The sequence below is a fragment of the Chiloscyllium punctatum genome, chromosome 1, assembly GCF_047496795.1.
Source record: "Chiloscyllium punctatum isolate Juve2018m chromosome 1, sChiPun1.3, whole genome shotgun sequence".
NCBI lineage: Eukaryota > Metazoa > Chordata > Chondrichthyes > Orectolobiformes > Hemiscylliidae > Chiloscyllium > Chiloscyllium punctatum.
Window position 1 is genome coordinate 114,479,202 of NC_092739.1, and position 24,932 is coordinate 114,504,133.

Below are 24,932 nucleotides of genomic sequence, written 5' to 3' on the forward strand. Positions count from 1 at the left end.
GTAAATTACATGCTTCCCATCTCAATATTACCCTTCCAAACAAAGGTTTAGGCATCAATTTGATAACCAGCAAGTCAAAAGACAGTGTTTTAGAACATTTGGAAAACAGAACAGTTGAGCACAGTACAGGCCCTTTGGCCCTTGATGTTGTGCCAGTCCTTTAACATATTCTAATATCAGACTAACTTGCAAACCTTCATGTTATCATACACGTGCCAATCCAAGAGTCACTTAAATGTCCCTAATGTATCTGACTTGACTACCATTGCTGGCACTACATTCCACGCACCCACCACTCTCTGTGTAAAGAGCCTATCGCCCCATAATCTTCCTCCAATTACCTTAAAATTATGCCCCCTCGTGATACTTTTTCCCATGGTGGAAATGTCTCTGGTTATCCACTCTATCTATGCCTCTCAACATCTTTTACATCTCTAACATCTCTATCAAGTCACCTCTCGTTCTTCTTCACTCCAATGAGAAAAGCCGTAGCGCTCTCAACCCTTTTTCATAAGACATACCTTCCAGTCCAGGCAGCATCCTGGTAAATCTGCCCTACACCCTCCCCAAAGCTTCCACATCCTTCCTATAATGAGGCAACCAGAACTAAACACTATTTGATTAGAGCAATTTAATTCAGTTTAATATGAAAATTAATACCAAATTTTTTTTGAAAATACCCCTTTTATAACATTCCAAATCTTGTCATTTTGAAATTCATTGGCAAATCATTTTACTGTATGAGCTGAAAACAAAGGTTGACATACACACAAAGTGGAGAACCCAAGCAAAAGGATCGACATGTCAACAGACAACAAAAAGAGCAAAATGGATTTCCTTCACTAAAACTGGAACCATCTAAGAAATAATTTGCAGGAATCTTAAAATTATTAAGTAACATTACAACCAAGCGCCAATTTGACATAATTGGTATCTCTCACTTGACTGTTACTCCAGCACAGTACTGAAAGTTCAAAATTGCACGAAGTGGCATCCTTCAAATGAGGCATTAACTGGAGGTTCCACTTGCCTGTTCAGACATTATTCAAACTTCTCGTGAGGTCCAAACAGAACATCTTTCCTTGACAAAAACATTTTGTTTTTAAGGAGGTGGGATCAGATCATTTATTTCGCATGCTTTTTTGAGCAATCCTGCTGCGTAAAATTGGTTGCGTTATTGTAAATGAAATTCAAAACAACATCATGAATTCTGGAAATACAGAAAAATTACGAAAACCTCATGACTGAGTTGTATGTTACTGATGTAATGATGTTACTTGCATCTCAAATAGCTACTGTAATTACTAACAATTATTCTCCAGTACTCCACTTAATATATTTTACAAAGTGAAATTTGACATCCGAACATTGCAACTAGCTAGATAGCTTGACCTATTGTCAAGGTGCACATAAGTGACAATTCTTTTTTAAAAACAAAAAAATGCCTACTTAAATAGGAACCACCGGCCATTGGTTTTTAAAACATGATTATTGAATTGCTGGCTCCAAATCAATTACCACAGACTTTGCTATTAAAACATGCCCACTACCCTCAATCCCTGCAGGCATTTATCCCTTGCAGCCACCATACAGAGCCTTCAGCAAAACGACTTCTGTACATGTAGAAACTTAAGCAGGGATTAACCGCAGACAGGTGAATGATAAGCTTAAGATTTGGTGATCTAATGGAATGAAGGAATGGTTTGTGAGGGCTGAATGGCCTACTCCAGTTCTCTAGTTCCGACAGAACTGGTTTCAGACGAGGCCAACTCAGCTCCTTCAGCCTAATTTCCCTTTCAGTTAGGTCAATCCTCAGACAACACTGCTATAGTTACAATCTATATTCTTTGCAAGGTTGGTATGTGCACAAATAGTAACAAAACTGGAATTGATGAAAAACTCCATGCATTGTCATATTACCTCCAAAGATCTGGTCCACACAATGCAACGAGATATCATTTTCACCCATCAGTTTATTCCTATATGATTGTTCCTGGAACACAAAACAAAAAGAAAATCCAAAATAAACATTCAAAGAGAACTGACCATATTTCAAATCATGCCTAGTTTATTTTAAAGCAATCTAAAGTGGAGATCTAGATGGCATTTGGATGGGTATATGAATAGGAAGGGTTTGGAGGGATATGGGCCAGGTGCTGGCAGATGGGACTGGATTGGGTTGGGATATCTGGTTGGCATGGACAGGTTGGAACGAATGGTCTGTTTCCATGCTGTACATCTCAGAGACTGGGTAAATTTTACAAGAAACAAATTACAGTCTAAGACCTGGAAAGTAGCTTGATTTTTATTCATGTGATGATAATGCCAGAATTATTTGCCTTTCCTTAATTCCCCTTGAGAAGGTGCTGGTGAGCCATCTTTGTGAATTGCTATAGTCCATCTAGTTTAGGAACACCAGACAGCAAGTTCCAGGATTTTAACACTGCAACAACAAAAATATAGTTCGAAAGCAAGATGGTGTAGGATTTGGAGGAAAATGTGCAAATGAAGTTCCTATACACTTGCTGCCTATACATTCTTATATATTCTTCTACGAGTAGACAATTGTGAATTTGGTAGGTGTTGAAGAATTAGCATTGCCCATTTGCAATTCGAATACCACAACATTTCCCAATGCTTGAACAAATAAACTGAAACATCTATTAGCACATCTGATAAATGACATTAGTCATGCTGTTGCATTTTAAATTTACCTATTATTCTCAATTTGAAGTGTTTGTACAAGATCCAAGTTGTTCACTCTTCATTCTTCCCTGTCCAAGGTCTTCCAATATTCTAATTTTTGTTAATTTTTAATTAAAAAATTGACACTGGGAATTATCCTTCCAAGAATGGGCACTATACCTTAATAGCTTCCATCAAGAACAGTTTAAACAGCTTTCTACCAAAATTTTCATAGTTTCTCATTTTATCTTAATGATATTATCTTAAATAATTTATCTAATAAAATTATCAAATACTTCCTTACCTGTGTAAAGGTGTTTAAGCAGAAAAACAAGCTTGGAGGACAATGTCAAACAATGCACTCATTAATTCAAGTTACACCTGCTGCTGCTATTCAAACCTACAATTTCTGTGTTCCAGCCATCGGCTGTCAGTTGCCAAATTAATTCTGGCCTGAATCCTTCAATTTCCAGGAACCAGAAGTGGAAACATTGCAGACCAATTAAGTTACCTGCAGTAAACACATTTTCAGCAAAAGGAACCCATTCAGTTAACGGTGCCTGTGCCAGTTGAAAAAGAGCAATTCCGTCTGATCCCACTTTCCAGCTTTTGGTCCATTGTGATAAAAGGTTACAGAATTTAAAATAGAGGTTCATGAGACTTCTGCTTTACAGTTCTTTCTGCAGTTGCAAATCCTCACCACCCTCAGAACAATGACAACACCCTGCCAATCTTAGTCTTGCCGCCAAATTGTTGAAATCTATTAACCCCTGCCCCCACCCCCAATGTTATCCAACTCTCAGCCTCATTTCCAAACAGAACAACTCCATTCTATTTAGTTATAAAATTTTTATCATAGCAACATTCATAACATTTCCATAAATTTTCCTCTGTACTATTTTATTAAATATTTCTTGTAAGATGTTTCTTCAAACAAGAATCATGGTATGGCTTAACTAGCCTTTAGCAGCAATAGCATAATCTGTTTATAAACCAGGCTTCAGCCATAAAAATATCCCATATGCCTTAATCAAATTACACGTCAATTCTTTACAGGGGTCTATAGGGTCCCCAAACAATTATCGTATTGCAAGACAAAATAGACAATAACTAAAACAAAAGAACTGTGGGTGCTAGAGATCTGAAAGAATTACACAAAAAATACTGGGTTCTTATGGCAAATGAATAGCAATAATTGTGCATTGGCAATGGTACCTGCGTGAGGCATTCATAAAGTGCTTTGAATAATTTCTTAGAGCTATAAGTTCTGAAAAGTTATACTAAACTGGAAATCGCAACTGTGACAGAATTAATGATCTCAGAGTAGGGGCACCCCTGGATAGCATCAACAATATAATTGAACTTTACATCCAACTTGAAAGGAAGAAGGGTGGTGTAAGGCTAGTATTTTCAAAATACGGACAACTACGTGGGCCTAAAAGCAGAATTGGCTAAAGTGCTAAGTGAGGAAACAAATCAAGCAGTGATAGACATTGAAAGGGGATACTTCAGAATACTCAAAGTAAGTTATCACTAAAAGAAAATTTCCAAGGTGGCACAGACAAAGGAAATGGGCAGCTCCCACTCCTTCAAAGTAAGCAGTAAAGAAAGTTAAGGAAACTACAGCCTGAGAAGTTGAAAGAGGCATTTCAGGTTTTTACATTAAGACCCATCATATCTCGAAACAAAGTTGAATCCACAATATCCCAGGTAAGAGCCATTCTTAAGAGATCATATCAAATTAACGCAACAGTTAAAAACTGCAAATGCATTTTATTTGAATTCTAAGAATTGCTAAAACACCACTTCTGTCATAACAAAATATGTCTTACAGATGATTCATTTGATGCTTTGCACGAAAGCTTTTTGCACCACCTAGAGTCATTTATAAAATTAATAGCAACAGAGAATGACAAAATTAATCTGGAGAAAAAAAAAGTTAAATAAGAGGAAGCTAGCTATAAATGTTAAAAACAGACATCAAGAGTTTCTATATGTGTTTAAAAAGAAATATAAAGAGCATTGGCTCTCTACAGAATATAAATGGGGAGAGTTTATAGTAAATCAAAGGGAAGTGGTAGTTGAAAGGAACAAATTTTATGCTTTGTCTTACAATAGGTTTAAATCAGGAGATAAAAAGGAGACAAACATGGTAAAATTATAATCACTAGGGCAGCATCACGAAGCAAGCTATTAGGAGCTGCTGGCTGACATGTTCCAAGCGTCTGATGGACTTCATCTTTGGGTCTTAAAAGAAGTGACAAATAAAGTGGTACGGTGTTGGTATGAATTTTCAAAAATTCATCTGCAAAGGTTTCATTGGACAGGAAAGCTCATTGATTAAGAACCAGAAGTGCAGTGTTTTTTTTTTCGGGGGGGGGGGGGGGGGGGGGGGCGGCGTGCGGCGAGGGGAGGAGGCAACTAGGTAACAACAAGACAGTCAGCTTGAATTTTCTCATGGGGAAGAGGTTTGTTTCAGTCATGAAGCAGGTTACAGCTGAACACTTAAAACTCAAGTACCACAAACATAGCTGAAGACAAAACAAATCTTGAACTCAAACAAGCCTAGCAATAGAAATAAGAGCACAGAGACCCACAGACTGCTGATATGAAACGACTATGTGGCCAAACAATGTTTACTTTAAACAAACTGATTAGCCTACACACCATTTGCTTCTAGATAATGATTTTAAATGCTTGCTTAAGTCATGTCACAGAATTTGTAGTACTATGTGCAGCAGTAGACCATTCAGCATTTGAGCCTGCTCTAACATTTAATATGCTCATGGCTGATCATCCAACCATTTCCACTTTCTCCCCAAACACCAACCATTTTCTGTGGCACAGAATTCCAGAGGTTCATCACCTTTTGGGTGAAGAAATTTCTTATGTCAGTCCTAAAATGCCCTTGTATCATTAAATTGTGACCTCTCATTCTGAACTTCCCAATCATTGGGAACATCCTTCCTGCTCTTATCCAGTCCCGTTCGACTTTTATAGATTTCTATGAGATCACCTCTCATTCTTCTTAACTCCGATGAATACCATCCTAACTGATCCCGTCTCTTTTTAGGAGTCAGTCCTGCAATCTCAAGAATCAATCATTCAGTCTGGTAAATCTTTGCAGTACTCCATCCAGAACATCCTTCTTCAGCAAAAGGAGGTCAGAACTGCGCACAATACTACAGAGGTGCGGTCTCAGCAAGGCCCTTTACAGTTGCGGCAAAAGATCTCTGCTTCTGTAGTTAACTCCTATCCTTTGAATGCCTACATATCATTTGCCTCATCACTGCCTGTTGTACCTGCATGTTTACTTTCAGCCACTGGTGCACAAGGATACCTCCCCTTTTCTGAATAGCAATAGAATGGGAAAACAATCTGTCTTACTGTTTTTTGCCACCAAAGTGAATAATTTCACATTTATCTACATTATACTGCAGCTGCCATGCATTTGCCCTCTTACTCAGCTTGGCCAAAATCACAATGAAGCATATCTACATCCTCTTCACAGAGATAATTCTAAGGGTGAACTAAGTAGAGATATTAACTGGGGGAATTAAATATCATAAATAGTTGGAGTAAAAGGAGTGGATCTGTCAAGCATGATTTCCCTTTCATAAATTCATGCTGACCCTGTCCAATCCTGTCACTGGTTCACCAAGTGGTCTGCTATTAAATATTTTCCACATGACTTACATCAGGTTAACCAACCTATAATTCCTTTTTCCTCTCTTTGCTTCTATTTAAAAGTGAAGGTAAAGTGATGGAGAAACTTAGCAGGTCTGGCAGCATCTGTGTGCAAGAAATAGAGTTAATATTTTGAGACTAGCATCATTCTTAGAACCTTCCCCCACCCAAAATAGTGGTGTTATATTAGTTACTCTCAAAATCAACAAGAACGCTTCCAGAATCTTGAAAGCTGACCTCCAACATATCTATTACTTATAGGGTCCTTCAGTACTGAAGCATAGATTGCCTGGTCTGGGGATTCATCAACCTTTAGTCCCAGTTTCCTCAACACCATTTCCCTATTAACATTGATATTCCTCAATTCCTCCCTTTCACTAGCCTAAGCATTCCCCAATATTTCTGGGGCATTTTTGTACCCTCCTTTGTGAAGCAATGTAACTTCCCCTGTTTCTAACATACTAGTTATCAGATATGACCTTTCCTTTGCAGAATCAGAAATGAACAGCAAAGAATGAAGCCACTATGCCACACTACAATGTCACCCAAGTCCCTTTCCATATACTTTACCTTGGTCAATCCATGACAACACAGATCTTGGTTACAATGGTAACTTTCCAAATGAAGATTAATACTACCCCTCCAAAATGTTTTTTCCAAATCATCTGCTGACTAGGTTTTAATACTAACTATAGCCCTTTTGCACATTGTAATTTTGGGTCTACTTTTGATTTTCCCAGTCACACAAGTACTGCCCAGAAGCAGAGAATTTATGAGCCCTTCAAATTTCGAACACTGGCACCAGCACCACTCAAATATAATACTATCCAGTGTTCTGAAATTACACTTACCATCTCATCCAACAACTGCTCAGCACTTAAAAAAGAAATCTTGAAGTTGGTACAGACGAGCTTTCCATAAAAGCCTCTTTGTAAGGAATCTTCTCGACTGAATTTCACTACCGTGTTTGCCTCGCAGATTACAATTTCTCCTGTCATACAGGAAAGGGAAAAGAAGAGCAGAGAGGGGAGAAAAAGGGAGAACTGATCAAATAGAGTATTCATAACAGGCATTTGAAACATGAATGCAGGCTTGGCCTTCCACCACATCTCTCAACCTTCGTTCAACTACAGTCCCTCATCCAATCTAAAATTCCCTCAGCAATCTGTTAAGGTCTGAAAGAGGGGGCCTAGAACCAGACAGACATACTCAAGCTAATACCCAACAAGTCCATGACTGTTTATACTTCACTTGAGCCTCTACCCATTTTTCCTCTTCAACCCTACAATCGTAACCTTATGTTCCCTCATGTGAAGAAAGACTTTCCTCTCACAGTCCATCCTTGGTACCCATGTCAATCAATCCTTGCAGAAGAAAATTCCATACTCTCACCAGTGGTCAGGTACAAAAAGTCCTTCAGAGTTCTCGAATCCTAAATTGAATGCCAGATTGTATATGGCAACTTTTGTGGAATCCCTCATGTAGCAAATTCCCAGGAAATTTCCCAAAAGAAAGTGAAAATTCTGCTGGGTAATTCCTCATCAGGACCCTCCTCAATGAAAGTATCCATTCAGAAAAAAAAACAAATAATTCAAAGGGTTCCATTGCAGTCAAGTAAACAGTTACCCAAGGGAAAATACCCATCTCCCAAGTAACTGCTCAAATTAATCCCATAACATCTTTAGTTCAGTAGCTCCTGTTAACTGTTTGAATGTTTCCCTCTTCAGAGACAGCCAGATCAGAGTACTCCAGCACTTTTTCTTCTGCCTGACTTGGACTCATTGGCCCAAGGATGACCTTTCACATTAAGCGGCCAGAATTTGGGTATCAGTAAGATTATTGTGGTTCCTACTTTTGATGTCCTTATTAGATGCAAACAAAAAGCTTGCAAAAATATTTAGTCACATCAGCTGCAGCTGGAAAATATAATTTGTCTAGTTTAAAAATGTTGTGTTAACAAAATAACACAAAACAGTTTTGCTTTTGCTAAACCAAAGTTAGCTTCAATTGTTCATTAATAGATTGCTGCAGTCACGTGAAGCATTCAGCACAGGAGTGTTTGTTTGAGCAAACCTGTGGCATGATCATTTATGTTCTTAAAAAAATTGTTTGCCACTAGGGTGCAGTAAACACTAATGATAAATATTAAAAATCAAATGTAAATTCACTTTCTCGGTGTAGCAAGGATAAGAGCTCATGGCAGGAAGAACAAAGTAAGCCGATGTTCATAAATGACAGCACGCTCAGTGGCCTGATCATGAAGCGTATCTTCCAAAATCCACCAACAGTGAAAACCCTTGCCTAATCTTCTATCCAACACTTGAAAAGGAAACGAGGCTTTTAATGCACAAATCTTTTAAAAAGAAAAAATGTTACCTGGTAGTAACTGTGCCTTCAGCTCATCGTTAACATTTTCTTTTTTAATTTCCTGGAATATAAAAAAAAGACTTACAATCATGGATTCAGCTAAAACATGTTAAAGAACATAATGATCGAGAGTGAAAGGAAAATTAGATCTAGGTGAAGTCAGAGTCACATGGTACAGAAATAGACCCTTCAATCCAACTCTTACATGCTAACCAGATATCCCAATCTGACCTAGTCCTATTTGCCAGCATTTTGCCCATATCCCTCCAAACCCTTCCTATTCACATATCCATCCAGATGACTTTTAAAATGTCATAATTGTATCAGCCTCCACTTCCTCTGGCAGCTCATTCCATACATGCACCACCCTCTGTGTGAAGAAGTTGCCTCTTGGGTCCCTTTTAAATCTTTCCCTTCTCACCTTAAAACTACACCCTCTAGTTTTGGAGTCCACCATTCTAGGAAAAAGACCTAAACTGCAGTGAATATAATCCTAACCATCCCAATCTCTCTTCATAGGTCAGTCCTTTCATCCCAGAATACAGTCTCGACAACCTTTGTTGCATTTCTTCTGTAACCAGATCATCCTTCCTCTGATAAAGGTGACCAAAATTGCACACAATCCTCCAGGGGTGGTCTCACCAAGGCTCTGTACAATCACAGCATCACATCCTTGTTTCTGTCCTCTAATCTTCATTCTCCTCCAACACTCTCCCTGTCTTCTTGACTAGTTTTCATCTCCTCCATTTAGTTACTGATGCTGCCTGACCAGTTGGAAAATTTCTCTTTATTCTCATCGCATCACCTCACAGTGATACAGAATTACACGGAATGTGTGTGTCAAACGGTGCATTATCCAAAATTACTTAGAAACTATTTTGCAAAAGCACAAGGAATAGTCTCTCAAATATACCCAGATTGAAAGCTGATGAGTTTCTCTCAAAACATGGATGGTTGAATTCTTTCTGCAAGAGATAAAAGGCAAAAAAAAACAATTTCTAGCCTTTGAATATTACCTGTTTTGTGGTATCTTGGGAGGTAGGACTAATTAAAAACAAACAGAAATTGGAGAACATCCTGGGATAATGGAAATGAGAACAGCATGAGTTGAGGAAAGGTGAGAATCTAATTTAAAAGTTCAGTAGTTTATATAGAGAATAAATCGTTACCTGATCATGACTCCAGACAAGAATCTAATAGAAGGGTTTATAGATAAAAAAAACATCTAGAATATAAACATTATTGCATCTATAATCTGAATTATGTGTTCAAATCAAATTACAAGTCTACAGTGTGAACAATAATATGGTAAATATTACAAACTTAATGCTTGGGATAGCATCATCCTGTTCCCAATGTCAATATCAATAACCATTCTTGGTCAACCTTTATCGGAAGTACAAATGGACATTTTCCCAAATACGGAAGAGGAATGTCAGAGAAAAGAATATAACATTTTGTTTCCAAAATGTCTGACAAATTTTCCCAAAGATATTGATTTCTTTCTACAGGATGACCTTGATGACACTGAAACAAAATTTGTATTAAGAATGGGTTAACCTAAATAAGATGCAAGAACAAAAAAAAAAGGCCATTGGTATGGAATGGTGCACTAACATGTCCAAATAGATTGACTTTTTTAAAAAACCCGGTATCATTGTACATTTTGATCTCCCTTTGAACATCAACGTTTATCAATTTAATACATTTAAAAAATGTTCTACTCTATTTTTATGACAAAAGTGAATTACCTCCCACTTTGCCACATCATCTACTTTCTTTTTCCCACTTGCTTTGCAACCTCTCTGCATCCTCCACAGAGCTTATCTATTCACCTTGCTTTATACAGAGTCATAGAATCAGAGTTGTACAGCATTGAAACAGACCCTTGGATCCAATCAGATGCCTTTTAAAAGTTGTAACTATACCAGCCTCCACCATTTCCTCTGGCAGCCGAATCCTCCCCTTAGGTCCATTTAAATCTTTCCCCTCTCACCTTAAACCTACGCCCACTAGTTTTGGTTTCCTCTGTCCTGAGAAAAAGACATTGGCTATTCACTCTGTACGTGCGCCTCATGATTTTATAAACTACTATCAGGTCACCCCACAGCCTCTGATGCTACAGGGAAAATAACCCCAGCCTATTTAGCTCTGTGTAACTTAAAAATCTCCAATACTAGCAACATCCTTATAAACCTTTTCTGAATCCTTTCAAGTTTCACAATATTCCTCTTAGACCAGAATTGCACGCGGTATTCCAATAGTGGCCTAACTAAATGTTCTGTACAGCTGCAACATGACCTCCCAACTCCTATACTCAATGTACTGACCAATAAAGGCAAGCATAATGAATGCCTTCTTCACTATCCTGTCTACCTTGACATTTTGTGCAAAACACAATTTTAAATACTATTGTTAAATTACAATAAGAATAGTTTAGAATAACTCAACTCCATTGGAAAACTTAGAATAATAGATATGGTAACTATTATTAATTAACTGTTCTACTATAACAACATCCCATAAACACACCCTTCAGCAACAAGTACAAATTCAGAAATCAGACTTTCTCACATGCAACACCTACAGAAGCCCCAGCTTCTAGGTGTAACAGCGAGAGGGGAGATAATACCTCTACTTCAAAATTCTAACAGCTTCTGCCAAATCTAAAAAAAAATCAGAAATCCTGGCCTGGGAGAGCTGCCACACCAAGCCAGGCTGCTTCTATTGTCCCAACTTTTTAAAACAATACCCACTGCCTCACAATCTGATTAAAAATTCTACTTTCCTGTCTACCCACTAGTATAGCTTTGACACCCTTATCACTTAATATCTACTATAGCCTCACAGATATTCCATAATCCAGCCTCCACTGTTCTCTGAAGAGCCCTGCTGAACACACTGATTTTTTGCAATCTTCGCATTAGTTTAAACAAACCTGTACTAGAAGCTAGTCCCACTCAAAATACAGCATGCCAATCACCACTGGAATTTGTTAATTTTGCTCAGGATTAGCCATGCTTAGTTTTTGCAATAATTTCATTTTCAGCTATATTTATCAAATTACATCAAGTCCCACACGGCAAGGGTCCTACTGTTTCCTTTGGTTCATGATTGTGTAGTGCTGTCAAACCAAATCAAATCATTTTGAACAAAGGGAGTGATAACTAGCTTTAAGTCGAGGGAAATTCACAATCAGTTTCAAACCAAAATTTTTCCGGTACACTCAAATAACTTCAATGTCAGCAGCACTGGTGTTTATATTACAGAAGACTTGTGTATAGCTCAAACCACCAGCACATTAAAGAATACTTTACTTCATAAAACAAGTCATATTTGTGTGTCAACATTTAACATTAAAACAGTTCACTCTTTCATTAAATAAATTGTGCAAACATTCCTACTGAATTGCTACTGCACACTATGGCTATTGTATTGCAGTGAAACATGAATTTTAGTTTCTTCAATTCTGCCTTCAGGTTATCAAAACTTGAACAGCTTGAATGCCTCCAACATATCTAGCCAGCTTCAGATACAGGAGGACAGTTGCTTAACCATTAATTATACTACAGGATAAGGATTCTATGTGACCATGAGTTCAAATCTAAGCATGAGAGGTTGTGAAATTGATCACTTGGCAGATAGTTTCAACACTGTTTCAAACAAGTCAACCTTGTTCATAAAATGTTCTTCCAGGGAAAGCCTGTCACTAATTTGGTTTACATTTGGGTTCAAAGTAGTTCACTCACCAAAAATATCTCATGTTCACAATAAGAGCCCTGTTCTCTGCAAACAGAAAGAACGTGTCTATGCAGTACAACTTTGCAACTAAAACAAAGCTCATGGCAGTGCCATTCCCTGGTGCATTCTCAATGGCAATGCCTTAACTAGAGTAGACATTTGTCAGGTTTGAAACTTAAACAAAAGCTTGGCAGTTAAAAGTACTCTTTGGTGCATTATCCATGCCAAAATCTGTCATAGAGTTCACTTGATCAGCACCAAGCACCCTCTTTGCATGCAACCTAAACCATTGATTCCTTTGAGATTTTGTACTCTTGCTATTCCGTTCTGAGGAATCCAAGGCCAAAAGCTTTGACAGCATCTTTCAGCATATTTTCTAATAAAAGAGGTTACTTACTTCCTAATAAAATTCCCATCGACAAAAATACAAGTCATCTAACCAGTGGATTCAGTCTACACAAATGAGAGAAAGCCGTTGTGCCAAATTACATCATTGCTGCAACCATTTTGGGCTGTGGGAGAACTACTACTTTTTTGGGACCTTTGCCAATTATTCACTTCTCTTTTTAGAGTAACAAAAACTGGAAATGCTGGTCATGTAAAGGAAGGAAGTTTTAAAAATTGCAAGAAAACCAAAAAGATTTAAAAATGCACCCACTGATCTAAGTGAATGTAGTAATCATGAGTCTCATGGTGAACAATGAGTTCACCAAAACAAAGGGGAGAAAAATATGGTCAGAGAGAACTCTCTCTTCCTCATCAAGTAATGTTGCAGGACTTTAAATATTGGGTTGGGAAACCACCAAACTGTATTATGGCAAAAGATACAAAGGCACCATAACAACTTCCTAAAAGAAAATGCATAACAGGTTTGGTCTCAGAATGCACTGAATGTGATGAAGGCTGACAATTAGACTATCAAAGGTTTTTGTTAAAATAAAGAAAAGGCACTTGAGAATTATCTGAAGAAAAATTAACAGCACTACAGAAAAGAGTAAATCCGGCTGACTGTCATGAAAAGAGCCAGCAAGGATTTCAATCAAATGGTATCCTTCTGTGCAGTAACAATACTATGACATATTAATACATTTAGACAGAAATGAACAAGAAATATGATAGTTCCATAAATAGACTCCCTTGATGATGGACAAGAAAGTCACCTAGTTTCAGGAGATCAAATTAGAAATTAGGATTTGAAGGATGCTACAAACTGAGCAGAAGGAAATCAGCTATCCCTATTACTTAATTCCTTTAGCAGTCTCATCAATATTTGAGTAATTAAAAGCATTTCCAAAGTAGTCACTAATTAAACTGAAATTAAGCAGTCTTGAAAAGTTAATGGAAAGGTTATTCAGAGATTAATTAGAAGGAGTAGACCATCCGAATATGGAAAACAAAACACTAGGATTATTTACAAAATATTCACATGTTCTTGCCTTCCAGCCAATTTTCCAAAACAAAACTAAATGGAATTGTTTGTAGTGAGGTAAGTATGAAGAGGCTTCAAGTGAATATGGGCTGGCTGAGCAAGTGAGCAAGAACATGGGAGCTGAAAATACCACTAAAAATCTGAAGTTATACACATTGGTAGGAAGAATGGAGGCGGAGTGTATTTTTGCTTTAAAAAGGAACATCAAAATCTTCCCAACCTCTCAAAAGGGACACTGCTGTCCCTTGTGCATAAGTCACTGACAACTAACATGGCGTAGGAAGGCAAAGACAATATTGGCCTTTATTGTAAGAGAATTAGAATATAGGAGTAAAGAGGTCTTGTTTTGATTGTAAAGAACTTTGAGACTGTTTTGTCAACTTGTCCAAGGCAGACTATATTTACCCAACCTGTAAACTGCTGAAACCAAGTGCTAACTCACAGACCACTCCTCCTAATGCCCCCTCAACCACAACCTCACCTCCCATCATCAAACCATCACCTCCCAGACCATCCACAACCTCATCGCCTCTGGGGGGCTCCCATGCAGAGCCTCCAACCTCATCGTCCATGAACCACACACTGCACAATTCTACCTCCTACCAAACATCCACAAACCCGACTTCACCGTCGACCCATTGTCTCAGCCTGCTCCTGTCCCACTGAACTCATCTCTGCATAACTTGATACTGTCCTGTCCCCCTTAGTCCAGAAAATTGCCACCTACATTCAGGACACCACCCACATCCTCCAACTCCAAGACTTGCATTCCCCTGGCCCTCTATGCCTTATCTTCACCATGGACATCCACATCTATCCGCCACGATGAAGACCTCCCAGCTTTCAGTTTCTTCCTCTCACACCGTCCCAAACAGTACCGTTCCACTCACACCCTCGTCCACCTGGCTGAACTGGTCCTCACCTTTTACAGCTTCTTTTTCCAATCCCCCCACTTCCTCCCAACCAAAGGGGTATCTGTGGGTACTTGCATGGGCCCCAGCTAGACCTGCCTCTTTTTCAGGTACATGGAACAGTTTATCTTTCACAGCTACACCAGCACCATTCCCCACTTTTTCCTCCACTACATCAATGACTGTATCAGTGCTACCTCGTGCTCCTATGAGGAGGTTGAACAGTTCAACTTCACCAACACCGTTCAGCTGGACCTCAAATTCACCTGAGCCACCTTGGATACCTCCCTCCCCTTCCTTGACCTCTCCAATTCTATCCCCAGTAACTGACTAACCACAGACATTACTACAAACCCACTGACTCCCACAGCTACCTAAACTATACCTCCTCTCACCCTGCCTCTTGTAAAAACACCATCCCTTATTCCCAATTCCTCTGCTGCATCGGTTCCCAAGATGACAAATTCCACTTTAGAAAATCCCAGATAGCCGCCTCCTTCAAAGATCGCAATTTCCCCTCGTATGGTCAATGATACCCTTCAGCACATCTCCTCCACTGCCCGCACCTCTGCCCTTGAACCCCTACCCTCCCAACATAAGGATAGAATCCTCTTCCACCCCACCAACCTTTGTATACATCACATCATTCTCCACCACCTACAAACAGACCCCACTACCCAGGATATATTTCCCTCCCAACCCCTATCTACATTCCGGAGAGACTATTCCCTCAGAGATTCCTTTGTCAGATCCACGCACCCTCCCTTCCCCTGCCACAACAAAGTCTGTGCAAAATCTGCACCTACACCTCCATCCAAGGCCCCAAAGGATCCTTCCACATCTGACAGAAATTTACCTGCACCCCCACTAATGTCACCTACTGTACCCATCGCACCCGATGTGGTCCCCTCTCCATTGGGAAACTGGATGCCAACTTGAAGATAGTTTCAGAGAACACCTCCAGGACAACCGCACCACCCGACCCCACCACCTCATGGCTGAACACTAATTCCCCCTCCCATTCTGCCAAGGACATGCAGGTCCTGGGCCTCCTCCATTAACAAACTCTAACCATCTGACACCTGGAGGAAGAACGCCTCGTCTTCCGCCTTGGGATCATGCGACCACATGGAATTAATCTGGAATTCACCGGTTTCCTGTTTTCCACACCCACCCCCCACATTATCCCCGTCCCAAGCCTCAAACTCAGTACCACCCTCTTAACCTGTCCATCACCTTTGCCATCTATCCACTCCACCCTCCTCTCCAAACTATCACCTTCTCCCTCACCTTCATGTACCTATTGCATTCTCAGCTACCTTGCCCCAAGCCCCAGCTCCTTCCATTTATCTCTCAGCCCCCAAGCACCATTCCTGATGAAGGGCTTATGCCTAAAATGCGAATTCTCCTGCTCCTCGGATGCTGCCTGACTGGCTGTGCTTTTCCAGCAGACTCTTGATACAGAACACACTTAGCACTGATCAAGTGCAGAGGACGTTCAGCAGATTAGTTCCTAGAAGGATTGGATCACACAATCGAACTTTGATGAGAGATTAGGAAAAAAATGAGAATTGCAGGTGCTGGAGATTATAGTCAGAGTGTGGTGCTAGAAAAGCACAGCTGGTCAGACAACATGAGAGACTGGACCTGTATTTGAGTTTAAAACAATGAGAGAAGATAATCAGTCCTTGGGTCCTTTGCTGCCTGAAATATACATTGACAATTCTAAAACGTGAGTAAGTTCAGAGATGACAAAAGAAATGGTGCAGTAAATTGCAGGGAAGAAAGCAGAGATGAGCTAGTCAAATTTAACCCAGAGGTGTCATCTGATGTACTTTGAGAGGGAGTGCTTAATGAATAGGGACTCTGTACTACATTGGATAAGAGGGACCATGGAGCTCATGTCTTCAGAACCTTGGAGGCAACAGGACAGTGGATAAAAGGTGTTTAGAATGCATTTGGTAAACTTGCCTTTAATAGTCAAGACACTGAATACAAGAGCAGGAAGATTATACGAGTAATTATATAAGCATTCATTAGTTAAGAGTATTTCCAGTCACCATACTGGAAGGAGGATAAGATTGCTCAAGTGGACATAAAAAGGAGATTCATCAGAATTTTTCTGGACTGAAGCATTTCAACTATGAAGAGACTAGATATGGAAGCAACCTAAGCCTTAAAGCAGAAAAGGCAGCAGATTGAGGTATACAAAATTGAGGAACATAGATAAGAATTTAATGAGCATATCAGGCAAAAAAAAAGTTTCACAAATTAGGATCATCACTTACTAAAAACAAAAACGGCTCAATGTTGCATTAGTCAGTGAGCATAGTCATCAAACCATTCAGGTTGTTAGTGTTGGCGAACATTGTAACATGATCAAGCAGAGTCAGCAAGGCTTCACAATCCTTTCAGGTGGTAACAAGCAGGACAGTTAGAGGGGAAGCAGGGTGTATAATACATTTGAATTATTTGATACGTTTGACATGTTTGGCTACTTACTAAGAAAAGGGCTCATGGTGTTGATGGTCACATTAGCATGGATACGACATTGCCTAACTAATAGAAAACAGAGTTAGGATAATGGGAATACTTTCAGGATGGCAACCTGTGACTAGTGAAGTTCCATTGGGATAAGTGTTATGGCCACTATTATTTAGACTATAGCAATGACTTGGATAATGACAATAAATGCCACATTTGTCGTGACAAAAATAGATGGGAAGGAAAGCAGTAAGGATGACTCAAAATCTACAGATGGATATAGATAAAAGGAAGCAGGCAAAAACTTGCAGATGGAATATGAATGTGATGAAGCATGAGGTTACATAACTTAGCAAGAATACAGGAGCTGAATATTACTTAAAATGGAGAAAAATGGCACAGCCCTCATGCATAAATCAGAAAAGGCTAGCATCAAATTCAATAGGTGACAGGGAGAAAATGGGATGTTGGTCTATATTTCAAAGGGAGCATAATAGTGTGGTTTTGCTAAACTATATTGTTTTGCACTAGTCAGACCACAGCTGGAATATAATGAAATTATGTACCCCTTATCCAAGGGGAGATTTACTGGCACTAGAACCAGAGAAGGTTCACGAGGCTGATACTAATTACAGAGGAACTACTTTTTGAGAACAGGTCGAGTAAGTTGAGGTCGTACTCGTTGGAATTCAGAAGAATGAGAGGCGACCTTATTAAAGTACATAAGATTCTTAGAGGACTGACAGGGTGGATGCAGTTGGGTTGCTTTCCATGTGGAAGTGTCTAATCTGAGTTTATGCCTGTGGTTTTAAAGGGGTCATACACATTTAAGACTGAGAGGAGGAGGAATTCACAGAATTGTGAATCCATTAAATTCTTTACTGCAGAGGGCTCTTAAGGTTGGCTCATGAAATTATATTCAAGGCTGAAATAGACAATGTTAAATCAGTAAGGGAATCAATTGTTTTAGAATCCAGAGTGCGAAAACAGGCCATGTGGCCCAACAAGGCAACACTGACGCTCCAAAGAGTAACCCATCCAGACCCATTCCCTACCCCTATTACTCTACATTTACCGCCGAATAATACATCTAACCTACACAGCCCTGAACACTACGGAAAATTGAGCATGACCAATTCACCTAACCTGCACATCTTTGCATTGTGGGAGGAAACCCACGCAGACTCGGGGAGAGAATGTGCAAATTCCACACAGACACCCGAGGGTGGAATTGAACCCAAGTCCCTGGCGCTGAGAGGTAACAGTGCTAACCACTGAACCACTGTGCTGCTCTTTCTGTGAAAAAGGCAGGAAAGTAGAGTTGAGGATTAATCAGGTCAGTCATGATCTCAACTGAATCACAGAGCAGCCTTGATGAGTGAAATAGCCTTTATCGGCTCTAATGTCTTTGGGTTTATTGTTGAGAGTGTATAATCACATTAAGAAAAGTCATAATTGTGCACAGATGGCAAAATCAGAAGCCTGAGCAAAGTTAAAAAAAGGTTAAGATCAACTAGAAAAAAATTGAGTAGAAAGAAAGCTCACTGGAAATAAAAAAGGTATAAGACTTTCTAACTTTTTAAAGTTTTAACAAAGCCATCATTAATTCTTCAAACAACTTTTCTGAAGGACCAATGTAAATTTTTTAAAAACTTTTAAAAGATTAATCCAGACAGTATTTTAAATCAGTTTTAACTAGAAGATAGAGGGACATTCCAGAAGTAGCAATAAATCAATTAGAGGAGGAGAAATCTCTGTAAAATCACAATCAAAGAAATGGCACTGAGCAAGTTGTCAGAACTGCAGGCTGACATGTGCCTTGGATCTGATGACTCCACCCAAGGGGCTTAATAGAAATGTCACTGATAGTTGAAGCATTAGTTTAATTATCCAAAATTCCCTGGATTCAGGAAGGTCGGCAGATTGTAGAAAAGTGTGAATCTCGTAGGGTTGTAGTAATGGGTGACTTTAACTTTCCCAATATTGATTGGAACCTCCTTTGAGCAGATGGTTTGGAAGGAGCTGTTTTTGTAAGGTGTGTTCAGGAGGGTTTCCTAACTCAGTACATTGACAGGCCGATGAGGGGAGAGGCCATTTTGGATTTGGTGCTCGGCAATGAGCTGGGGCAGGTGTCAGATCTTGCGGTGGGAGAGCATTTTGGTGATAGTGACCACAACTGCCTCACATTCTACATAGCTATGGAGAAGGAGAGAAGCAGGCACAATGGGAGGATATTTAATTGGGGAAAAGGAAACTATGATGCTTCCCAACTCACGTCTGATAGCATGGACTGGGAGCAATTGTTCCATGGAAAGGGCACTATAGACATGGAGACTTTTAAGGAACAGTTGTTGCGAGTGATGCATAAATGTGTTCCTCTGAGACAGGCAAGAAGGGGCAAGATAAAGGAACCTTGGATGACGAGAGTGGAGGAGCTTCTCGTCAAAAGAGAGAAGGCAGCTTATATAAGGTGGAGGAAGCAAGGATCTTGCTCAGCTCTAGAGGATTACAGGCAGGCGAGGAAGGAGCTCAAAAATGGTCTGAGGAGAGCCAGGAGGGGGCACGAAAAAGGCTTGCCAGAAAGGATTAGGGAGAATCCAAAGGCATTTTACACGTATGTGAGGAATAAGAGAATGATCAAAGAAAGAGTAAGGCCGATCAGGGATAGCATAGGGAACTTGCATATAGAGTCTGAGGAGGTAGGGGGAGCCCTAGATGAGTTTTTTGCTTCAGTCTTTACTAAAGACAAGGACTTTGTAGTGAATGAAACCATTGAGGAGCAGGTCAGCATACTGGAATTAATACAGATTGAGGAAGCTGATGTGCTGAAAACTTTGACAAACATTAAGATTGACAAGTCGCTAGGGCGAGACTAGATTTGTCCTTGGCTGCTTTGGGGAGTGAGAAATGTAATTGCTTCGCTGCTTGCAAAGATCTTTGCATTCTCGCTCTCCACCGGAGTCGTACCTGAGGACTGTGGGGAGGCAAACGTAATTCCTCTCTTCAAGAAAGGAAATAGGGAAATCCCCGGCAATTACAGACCAGTCAGTCAGTCTCACGTCTGTCGTCTGCAAGGTGTTAGAAAGGATTCAGGGATAGAATTTATGACCACCTGGAAGAGCATGGCTTGATTAAATGCAGTCAGCACTGCTGAGAGGGGCAGGTCATGCCTCGAGTTTTATTGAGTTCTTTGAGAATGTTACTAGACAAGTTGATGAGGGTAGAGTGATGGATGTGGTGTATATGGACTTCAGCATGGCATTTGATAAGGTTCCCCATGGTAGGCTCATTCAGAAGGTCAGGAGGAATGGGATACAGGGAAACTTAGCTGTCTGGATACAGAATTGGCTGGTCAACAGAAGACAGCGAGTGGTAGTGGAAGGAAAGTATTCTGCCTGGAAGTCAGTGGCGAGTGGTGTTCCACGGGGCTCTGTCCTTGGGCCTCTACTGTTTGTAGTTTTTATTAATGACTTGGATGAGAAGATTGAAGGATGGGTTAGCAAGTTTGCAAACAACACAAAGGTTGGAGGTGTCGTTGACAGTATAGAGGGCTGTTGTAGGCTGCAGCGTGACATTGACAGGCTGAGAGGTGGCAGATGGAGTTCAACCTGGTTAAATGCGAAGTGATGCATTTTGAAAGGTCGAACTTGAAATTTGAGTATAGGATTAAAGACAGGATTCTTGGCAGTGTGGAGGAACAGCGGGATCTTGGTGTGTAGGTACATAGATCCCTTAAAATTGCCACCCAAGTGGACAGGGTTGTTAAGAAAGCATATGGTGTTTTGGCTTTCATTAACAGGGGGATTGAGTTTAAGAGCCGTGAGATCTTGTTGCAGCTCTATCAAACTTTGGTTAGACCGCACTTGGAATACTGTGTCCAGTTCTGGTCACCCTATTATAGGAAAGATGTGGATACTTTGGAGAGGGTTCAGAGGAGGTTTACCAGGATGCTGCCTGGAATGGAGGGCTTATCTTACAAAGAGAGATTGACTGAGCTCGGACTTTTTTCATTGGAGAAAAGGAAGAAGAGAGGGGACCTAATTGAGATGTATAAGATAATGAGAGGCATAGATAGAGTTGATAGCCAGTGAGTTTTTTCCAGGGCAGAAATTGTTAACACAGGGGTCATAGTTTTAAGCTGTTTGGCAGAAAGTATAGAGGGGATGTCAGAGGCAGGTTCATTACACAGAGTGTTGTGGGAGCATGGAATGTGTTGCCAGCAGCAGTTGTGGAAGTGAGATCATTGGGGATATTTAAGAGACTGCTGGACATGCATATGGTCACAGAAATTTGAGGGTTCATACATTAGGTTTACCTTACATGAGGATCAATAGTCAGCACATTGTGGGCTGAAGGGCCTGATCTGTGCTGTACTGTTCTATGTTCTATGTAGCAAATTAACTCACTTATTCAAAGAGAGGGGCAGAATAGAGAAACTGTAAAACCAGGTTAGCTTAATGTGTCACAGGGCATGTGCGAAAACCTATTAGTAAAGAAGTTATTGCAGAGCATTTGGATAAGGTAATCATACAAAATCAACATTTTTGAGGATGAAATCATGTTTGATCAATATATTGTGTTCCTTTGAGGTAGCAACAAGTGTTCTGAATGAAGGAAATGCATAAACGTACATAATTTCTATAAGGCATTTATGAAATACTGCATGAAAAGAGATTGCTGACAAGATAAAGTCATGCTGTAGGCAATAGCTTATTAACATGGATAGAATATTGGCTGACCATCAAGAGGAGGCTGGGCATAAATGGATCTTTTTCAGGTTGACAAGATGTATCAGGTAGTATGCTATAGAGATAGGGGCTGAAACTGCAACTATTTACAATTTACATATATTATGTAATAAGAGGGACAGATGATACCATTGTGCCATTAGAAAATTTGGTAGAGATAAGTAGGCAAGTTAGTTAAGAGGACAAAACCTGTCCATATCATTTTGGGCAAAGATCTGATGGACATAGTCTATGGTAGGAAAATGTAAAATTGTCCAGTTTGGGAGGAAGAATAAAACAAAACTAAATTTTAAAATGAAGAAAGTTAATTTATTGCAACAAAAATGGAATACAAATATGGTAATGTCATGGTTTAGTTAAAAATCACAACATCAGGTTTAGTCCAACAGGTTTATTTGGAAGTACTAGCTTTTAAAGCGCTGCTCCTTCATCAGGTAAGTAGTGGGACAGGATCATAAGACAGAATTTATAGCAAAAGGTTACAGAATTATGAAGTTTATGGTCTGGCTCCACAGCTACTGCATGAAGAAGCAGCACTCCGAAAGCCAGTGCTTCCAGATAAACCTGTCTGACTGCAATCTGGTGTTGTGTGAATTTTAACTTTGTCCATCCCAGTCTGACACCGGCTCCTTCACAACATGGTTTAGTTAGTTACAGTAGTCATGAAATATCTGGAGTCTGTACTGTGTACGGTACAGGTCACCTAATGGTATTAAGAGACAGACAAGTACTCAGGATCTCACAGCCTGCATCCAAGAATTTAGAAGAAATTGGCTGCAGAGACAGTAGACACATCAATCAAAATATTCCACAGCCCACTGAATTTCAGGAGGGTTGCAATTTTATTTTAATTCACTCATGGAACATGGGTGTTGCTGGCTAGCCAACACTTATTGCTGACCCCTAGCTGCCCTTGAGGGTGGTGCTGAGCTGCCTTCTTTGATTGGGAAACTGCTAATATAATGGCCCTGCTAAAGAATGGAGGGAGACAAAAAACAGGAAACTATAGACCAGTTAGCCTAATATCCATGATTGGGAAAATGTTAAAGCCAATTAAGGAAAAAAGGGAGCTCATTTCAAAAAGCTTAACAGAATCAATGTGGTTCTAATGAAAGGGAATTTTGCCAGACTTCTTTGAGGATGTAACAAGCAGGAATTGTAAGGGGGACAGACAGATGTAGTGTATTTCAATTTCCAGGTGGCATTTAATAAGGTGCCACAGGAAAATCCTATTGCATGAGATAATAGCTCATGGTATCAGTGTACTAGAACAGTTAACACACAGAAGGTAGGATAATGGGATTTGTCCCAAATTGGAACAAAACTATTAGAGTGCCACAGGGATCAGTAATAGGGCCCCAATTATTTATTATATTCCTGACTTGGAGGAAGGGGCAGAATGTCGTGGATCCAACTTTGGGTGGGACAGGGTTCATGTTGTGAGGAAGATTTAAGGAATCAGCAAGGGGCTATAGACAAGTTGAATGAAAGGCAAATATCTGGTCGAGGTAGGTAAACAGATTTTTTTTAAAACAATAAGAACCAGAGATTTAAAAACTGTGGAGCTGACACTAAAGAGGATTTGAGGCCTGGGACAGATCAGCCATCAATTTAGTTGAATGGTGGGATGGGCTTGGAGGGACTAAGCAGCCTACTCAAGCTATTTCTTTGGAGTTTGGTTTATTTAATTATATTATGCACTGTGTGTTTTAGGTATTGTTAAATTTGAATATAATACACAAGTCATTTACAAGTGTAGGCGAGTTGCATTTAACATTTCCTGTGTGTCAGAGATACTTACTGGACTCGATCAATAGTAAAGCAAGGACTGAATCTATCAGCTCTAGTCAATCTAGCTCAGTATCTGCCTGCCTGGTAGTCCTCGCCTTGTCTACTCCTCTCCACACCATTGCATGTCAAAAAGGTAATGGCTGGATTCTCTTTGAATTTGGTCATTTCCTGGCACTTGTGGTGTGAATGTTAATGGTTACTCATCAGCCCAAAACTGGATATTATCCAGGTCTTGCTATATTTTGATTTTGACATCTTCAGTTGGAGTTGCCACGAATTTCATTGAATGCTGTGCAATTGTGAGCAAATGTAACCTCTTCTAATGGACAAAAGGTCACTGATGAAACAGGTAACATTGGTGGGTTTAGGACACTATCGCAAGGAACTCCTTGGAGCAGAGATGACTGAACTGCAAACAACCATTTTCTTTTGTGACAGGTATGACTCCAACTAATAGAGTTTTCTCAGATTCCCTTCTGTTTTACTAGATGGGACACTGTCAAATGCTACCTTGAGGTCAAGAGCAGTCATGCTCACCTCCCTCAAGTTTAGTTTCTTCTCACTGCACCCACACCCCCAGTGTTTTGACCAAGGTTGTACTGTGTTCAGGAGCTGAGTGGTTCTGATGGAACTCAAATTGAGTGTCAGTGAGTAGGTTATTGATGAGTAAGTACCACTTGATAATGCTGTTGATGACCCATTCATCACTTTGCTGATGGGCAGTTGACTGATATTGAGGTAATTGGCCAAGTTGGATGCTTCCTCTTTATGGATAGACAAATGCAGGCAATTTTCCACTTTGCCAGAGTGGAACAGACTTGAGGAGCCAAAATGCATCTTCCTGTATACAGCAGTAAAATGAATTATTTAAAAAACATTAGATAGAAAGTAGTAGCTACTCATTTACTAGACATACCACAAGTTGCACTATTCCATCACACTCAGCATCACAGGAAAGAAAATATTAAATGCAACTGTTTGACTTCCACAGGCTCACTCATTCTACTCAGTAGGCCCAATGAGCCATTCTCCCTCACAATTCAATTTTTAAGATATAGTGCATGTTTTTACAAGATGTCATGCTTTGTG

General features: G+C 39.8%; 1 protein-coding gene across 4 annotated transcripts in view; it reads right to left on the bottom strand.

The window, feature by feature from the left end:
• Nucleotides 1-24,932, bottom strand: part of mtmr12 (myotubularin related protein 12) — an 83,461-nt gene that overhangs the window by 51,362 nt on the left and 7,167 nt on the right. For all 4 annotated transcript variants that reach the window (XM_072572596.1, XM_072572586.1, XM_072572577.1 and 1 more), the window contains exons 2-4: nucleotides 8,749-8,800; nucleotides 7,224-7,363; nucleotides 1,921-1,993 (exon numbers count right to left, since the gene is read on the bottom strand). In XM_072572596.1, coding sequence (XP_072428697.1) covers nucleotides 1,921-1,993; nucleotides 7,224-7,363; nucleotides 8,749-8,800 — 265 coding nt within the window. The remainder of the gene's footprint in view (nucleotides 1-1,920; nucleotides 1,994-7,223; nucleotides 7,364-8,748; nucleotides 8,801-24,932) is intronic.